The following is a 6,731-nucleotide window of genomic DNA, read 5'->3' on the forward strand; positions in this document are numbered from 1 at the left end:
ACACACACACACACACACACACACACACACACACACACCCCTACTACCAGTACCAGCACCACAAACAACAAAAGCCACAAGACCTTATCTAAAAAGTAACTAAACAAAAGCCACAAGACCCTATCTAAAAAATAACTGAACAAAAAAGGGTGAGGGCATGGTTCAAGTGGTAGTGCTCCTGCCAACAAGAGATCAATCCCCAGTACTTCTAGAAGGAAAGATGGAGACAGAGAAACAGAGACAGAGAAAGAGAAAGCAGAGCGAAGAGGAGGGGTGGGAGAAGGAGAAGGAGAGAGGCAGGGAGAGGGAGAGACAGACGGTGAAGGAGGAGGAAGAAGAGGAAGAGGAAAGAGAAGGGGAAGAGGAGGGGAGAGAGAGAGAAGATCTGGACAAAATTGGGATAAGTAAAGGAGATGTTGCTTCTTGGAGGAGAAATTCTAACAAGAAAAAAACCTGAACACATACACACACACACACACACACACACACACACACACACACACACAGAAGCTCACCGAATCAAGGATGGTGAGAAGAGCTGAAGGGGTGTCAAGTTTTCATGACAGACTTTGAACAACAGCCTTGTGGCTCCCCTCCTCCCTTCCCTCCGCCCTCTCAGCCCTGCCAGTTGGGAAATGGACCTCTTGGCTCAGGGCCTCATTCACATCCTGGCCACGGTGGCTCCCAGAGGCCCCTGGGAGGCGCTGGGCTGGCTCTGCCTGGGGGAACAGGATTCTGGCCCCTCCCACTCATGGACCTTCCTGGGAGACCTTCCAACCTGGAGCTGAGTGAGAGATTGCCCACAGCCCCTGCGATTCCTGTGTGCCTAGCAGTTGGAAACATTGTTTGGATGGCAGCTTCCAGAGACACTGCTCGCCTTTCCACAGCCAAGTCCTAGACTATTTTTACCAGCCACACTGGCCACTTGGGACAAGTGATATTTGACCACGTTCAATAAAATTGAGTAATAATTTTTTTTTACCACATCCAAGACTTGTATAAATATTTGTGATTTGTTCAAAGCCATCAGTGGATTTTTTTTTAAAGAAGCACAGAACATTAGTTTCAAAGGACTGAAATTTAGGATTTGGAAGTGCTCTGGCTAGAACTGGAGGGGACCCGGAGCCCTCTAAAAGAAAGCTCAGATCCTGAGGAATATGTGTTTGTTTTGTGACTTATCGTATCTCTTTTCTTCTCTGGTTATTTTCCACATCTGGATTCTCAACCTTGTGCACTGCTGAGATGTTACCAATGTCATTCCTGTGCTTTTGAGTTTCAGGTTAAGATGGAGTCCCCTGGGTTTTTCTGTTAGGGCTGGCAGAATCTTAGATCCTTTTTTTTTTGTTCAGTTGTGGGGCCTGAACTCTGGGCTTGAGTGCTGTCCCTCAGCTCTTCAGCTCAAGGCTAGTGCTCTACCACTTGAGCCACAGTGCCACTTCTGGCTTTTTCTGCTTACGTGGTGCTAAGGAATTGAACCTAGGGCCTCATGCATGCAAGGCAAGCACTCTACCACTCAGCTACCTTCCCAGCCCAAACTTGGATCCTTTTGCATTCAGCCTCTTGAGTAACTGGGATTACAGGCATGAGCTGCCTGGTGTCAGGCCCTCTAAGGTATTCTAATTTTTTTTTTTTTTGGTCGGTCATGGGGCTTGAACTCTGGGCCTGGGCGCTGTCCCTTAGCTCTTCAGCTCAAGGACAGCACTCTACCGCTTGAGCCTTAGCACCACGTCCGGTTTTCTAGTGGTTTATTGGAGATAAGAGTCTCACAGACTTTCCTGCCTGGGCTGGCCTTGAATGGCGATCCTCACATTTCAGCCTCCTGAGTAGCTAGGATTGCAGGCGTGAGCCACCGGCACCCGGCTTCCTCTAAGGTATTCTTGCAATAATATAACCATAGTTAGATCAGTCTTCTAGGTTTAGCCATCAGCTTGTAGAAAGTACAAGGGGCATCAGGACACTTGAGTGACACAGATGTGATGTAATTAGCAAAATCTAATGTGGGAAACTGTCGAGGACAAACGTGTCTCCTCAACAACATAAAAATGGGAGAACTGCATGTCATCTAGCTTGGCTCACAGAGAGGAAATATAAAAACGTATCATGCAGTTAGGACATTCAGATACTGGGTGCATGGGTTTTTGGGTATGATAATATTGTAATTGTGCTTATTTCAAAAATATGTATGTATCAGGTACACAGGGAAAATTGTAGGTGACAATTATATGTGTGGAATTTCCTTGAAAATAATCCAGTGAGGAAATCAGAGAAAGGATTCCCAATTAAGTGAGATTAGCCATGAGTTAAAACTTCAAGCAAGGCTAGCCAGGCATGGTGGTACTTGTCTATAATCCCATCACTCTCCAAACTGAAACAGGAGGATTACAAATTTGAGGCAAGCCTGGGCTACGTATTGAGACCAATATCAAAGCACACATACACACAAAAAGCATGACTGATAGGTACATTATACTATTCTATTTTTGTAAATCATTATTTTGTATTCCAACCATTTTCATAATCAAAAGTTGCCAGGTGCTAGTCCTTATGCCTGTATTGCCAGCTACTGGGGAGAGTGAGTCCCGGAGAATTGTAGTTCAAAGCCACACCAGGCAGAAAAAGTCCTCAGGACTCCATCTCCAGAATCACCAGCAGCAAAGCAGGCAGGTATGATTCAAGGGATAAAATGCCAGTCAAGCATTAGTCACCAATGTGCTAATCAGCAGTGGTTACATAAACAGATTGTGGTTCTCACACAGTAGGAAACAAGCTACATAGCTGTACCAAGAAGGGAGGCAGAGCCCAAGGTCGGGGCTCACACCTGTCATCCTAGCTGCTCAGGAGGCTGGGATCTGAGGATCGAGGTTCAAAGCCAGACTGGGCAGGAAAGTCCACGGGACTCTTTATCTTCAATTAACCACCAAAAGGTCAGAAGTGGAGGTGTGGCTCAAGTGGTAGAATGCCAACCTTGAATGAAAAGCCTAACAGACTGTGCCTAGGCCAGTGGAGTTCCCCTGAAATGGCCCCATTCTAATGAAGCACCCCATCCACCCTCATCCAAGGAACTGGAGGTCCTGAGAGAGGTCCTCTAGAAAGCCCACTGCAGAACCTCTCAGGCTCTGGGCCACCAGGCCGGCCAAGCCCTGCCCTTTGCCCTGGGCACCTGTCTGTCTCTCCAGGGGCAGTGCTGGCCGCTCCTGGGGCACTGGTCTTTGTGATCTTGGCATCTATTATTCCCAAGGAGATGGGCTGGGGATGCAGCCTTCCCTGGCTGCCACGCCCTGCCTAGCCAGTGGACCTCGGCCCTCCAGCCTCCTCTCCCCAGTGCACCCAGGCATTGCTCCTCTACTCCTGCTCACCTCTCCCACTTGGTCCTCCTGCCCACCATGGCCTCCCCTTTCCCCCTGTCATTTCAGTGTCTCTTTGTCTTAGCTCCTTGTTTGCTTTTGTTTCCCCAACACCCGCCCTGATATTTCTAGGTTCCTGCCTCTCCCCAGAGCCTCTTTGTGTCTCAGCTTCTCCTTCACTCCTGATTCTCTTCCCTCTGGCCTTTCTCTTTCCCTTTCCCTTCTCTCTTTGGTGCCAGTCCTGGGGCTTTAACTCAGGGCTTAGGTGCTGTCCCTAAGCTTTTTCGCTCAAGGCTAACTCTCTACCACTTGGAATCACAGTGCCACTTCCGGCTTTCTGCTGGCTCGTTGGAGATAAGAGGTTTTGGATTTTCCTGTCCGAGGTGACATTGAATCCTGATCCTCAGATCCCAACCTTCCAAGGAGCTAGGATTACAGGCATGAGCCAGCAGCACCGATGATGGCTGTTTCTATCGTTATTTCTCTGCACTTTGCTTTCCCACCACCACCACCACTATCATCATCATTATCCATCCTCTCTCTTTCCTTCTTTTCTTCTGTCTCTCTGTGTCTCTGTCAATCTCCCTCCCTTCATTGTGTCTGTCATCTGTCTGCCTGTCTGTGTGTCTGTCCTAGCTGGTCAGATGCGGGTCTCCCTGGCTCCCTGCCCGCACCCCGCACTGGGGTCTTCACTCACCGGCCACGACCTCGCCGGCGCGGAGCAGGGCGAGCCCGGCCAGGGCGCAGAGCAGCGGCCGCATGGTGCGGTCTGTCCGTCCGTCCGTCTGTCCCCGGTCCGCGGCCGCCCTTTCCCTCCCTTCCCCAGATCCCGTCGCCGGCCGGGCGGGCCTGGAGGGAGGAAATGCTCCAAGTCCATGCCAAAATTCCTGGGCGGCTCCGGGCTTCCAGATCCAAAAAACCCGCCCCTTCCAGAGGCCCGCGACCTCCCCAAGACCGGGCTGCCCTGCCCTGCCTGCCCTTTCCCCTGCCCTCCCCTCCCGTGCGCGGTGGTCGCCGCCTCCCGCGGGGGTGGGGGTCCCCGAAGGGGGCGGGAAAGGCTCTGGATGTTGTCCAGGGGATCGGGGTTCCTGGTGAGCCCGTTTCCCAGGGGGTCCACTGAGCCCAGGGTGGAGCGCTTTGTTCCCCTACCTGGAGGGTGTGAACCCAGGAATGTGGACATCTCTTCCACCTACTGCCCGGGAACATCCAACAGGGTTTGGCCAGAGACAGATCTCCATCACAATCTGTGTGTTCTGGTCCTGGGGCTTGAACACAGCACTGGGCACTGTCCCTGAACTTTTTGGCTAAAACCTATTGTTCTCCCATGTGAGCTCCACTTCCTTTTTTTTTTTTTTTTGGTGGTTAATTGGAGATAAGAGTCTCACAGACAGCGAGGCGCTGGTGGCTCACGCCTGTAATCCTAGCTACTCAGGAGGTTGAGATCTGAGGATCACGGTTCTAAGCCAGCCCAGGCAGGAGAGACCCTGAGACTCCTATCTCCAATAAACCACCAGAAAACCGGAAGTGGCGCTGTGGCTCAAGTGGTAGAGCGCTCGCCTTGAGCTGAAGAGCTGAGGGACAGCGCCCAGGCCCAGAGTTCAAGCCCCGCGACCGACCAAAAAAAAAGAGTCTCACAGACTTACCTGCCAGGCTTTGAACTGGGATCCTCAGATCTCAGCCCCCTGAATAGCTAGGATGACAGGTGTGAGCCACCAGCACCTGGCTAGACAAACTTAATGCTTTCATCATGAAGTAACGGCGCTGTTAATAAAGATAATTTTCCAGCAAGAATGCAAAACTCGTGACTACCATTCAGATACAAAACGAGACTGGACTTAGAGATCTCTCTCAACTCATTAGCAAAGGGACAAGTGAGTGAGCTACCACAGCCTGTCCTAGGAAAAATGGACCTGCAATGCTATTTGGTTGAGTAATGAAACAAAACCTCCCAGAGAGGCAGAGAGGAATCAAGTGTGGCCCCCACACACAGAATTTGCAAAACTGAACACAAGAATAATTTTGCATTGTCACCAGTTATGTGTAGTTTGCAAACTTGTAAAATAGTTTAAAAGCCTGGGAAGGCACAGAGATCCTATAACAGAAAAATCAAGCTGGTCCACTTGAGTAAAATGCTGAAGTCCTTTCCGGGATATTATTAAGTGGACCCTGGGGAAGAAGTAAAAGGAAGTAATTCACATAGTCACCTAGAGCTTCTGTCCTGCAATGGGTTCACACTCTGGTGATCACAATGGAGGTAGTAGAAAGCACTGGTGAAATGTCCCTGGGCAAATCATTGTATCTTGTTCTGTAGATTAAGAAACTGAGGTCCAGTGGGGAGCCAGTGGCTCACGCCTGTAACCCTAGCTACTCAGTAGGCTGACATCTGAGGGTCACAGTTCAAAGCCATCCTGGGCAGACAAATCTGAGAAACTCTTATATCAAATGGAGGGGAATCTGCCAGGGGTGTGATCTCCTGACTCATGCCAAAAGGCAGGGAGGCCAAGGGAAACAGAAAATGGAGGCTGGTTGTCTGTGGCATGAGGTGAATTGGAAATGTCAGTCGCTGGGGGGAAGGAGGAGGGCAGGAGCTGTACAAAGCCCTCTTGTCTTCTGCTTTTGGCACAGGCAGGGATTTCCAGAGCCATGCGAATAAGGAGCCACTTCCGGAGAGCCCTCTATATATCCGGCACGGCTGCATCCTCTCTGCTGTACAGAGGGTGGCTGGTAGCCTGAGGCCCACAGAAGTTACAGCCAGCTACCTACTGTAGACAGATGTGCGTGCGGTCATCTCCAGTGGGGATGGGGAAAGGAAGAAGACTGGAGATGTTCAGATTTAAGATTTTCTTCTTGCTTCTTTTGTTGGTCATGGGGCTTGAACTCAGGGTCTGGGAGCTGTCCCTGAGCTTTTTTCTTTGGTCAAGGCTAGTGCTCTACAACGTTGAGCCACAACTCCACTTCCAACCTTTTGTGGTTAATTGGAGATAACAGTCTCGTGGACTTTCCTGCCTTGGCTGGCAATCCTCAGATCCCAGCCTTCTAAGTAACTAGCATTACAGGCATAGCCACTGGCACCTGGCAAGACTTAAAAAAAAATTCTGTCTAGGGTCTCTCACTTTCACATGCTTTGTTTTACTTAAGGCTGGTGCTCTACCTACTACCCGAGCCATTTTTTGGTTATAATTATTTCTTCAGGTAGTATCTCTCTTTTTTTGTCCCAAGCCAGCCTCATACCTCAATCCTTCTATGTCTTCCATGTAACTGGGGTTACAGACAGGTACCATTAGGCCAGGATTTAGGTGGGAGGATCTCACTAACTTTTTGCCTAAACTAGCCTCCAATAGCCATCCTCCTAATCTCCAACTCCTGAGTAGCTGGGATTACAGGTGT

The 6,731-nt window shown here is 49.9% G+C and overlaps 1 protein-coding gene across 2 annotated transcripts in view; it reads right to left on the reverse strand.

The window, feature by feature from the left end:
• Positions 1-4,150, reverse strand: part of Plac9 (placenta-specific 9) — an 8,053-nt gene extending 3,903 nt beyond the window's left edge. For both annotated transcript variants that reach the window (XM_013025619.1, XM_013025618.1), the window contains exon 1: positions 4,042-4,150. In XM_013025619.1, the coding sequence (XP_012881073.1) occupies positions 4,042-4,105 (64 nt within the window). In that variant the 5' untranslated portion in view covers positions 4,106-4,150. The remainder of the gene's footprint in view (positions 1-4,041) is intronic.
• Positions 4,151-6,731: the final 2,581 nt, after the last annotated feature.

The sequence above is a fragment of the Dipodomys ordii genome, unplaced genomic scaffold (genome assembly GCF_000151885.1).
Source record: "Dipodomys ordii isolate 6190 unplaced genomic scaffold, Dord_2.0 Scaffold86, whole genome shotgun sequence".
Taxonomy (NCBI): domain Eukaryota; kingdom Metazoa; phylum Chordata; class Mammalia; order Rodentia; family Heteromyidae; genus Dipodomys; species Dipodomys ordii.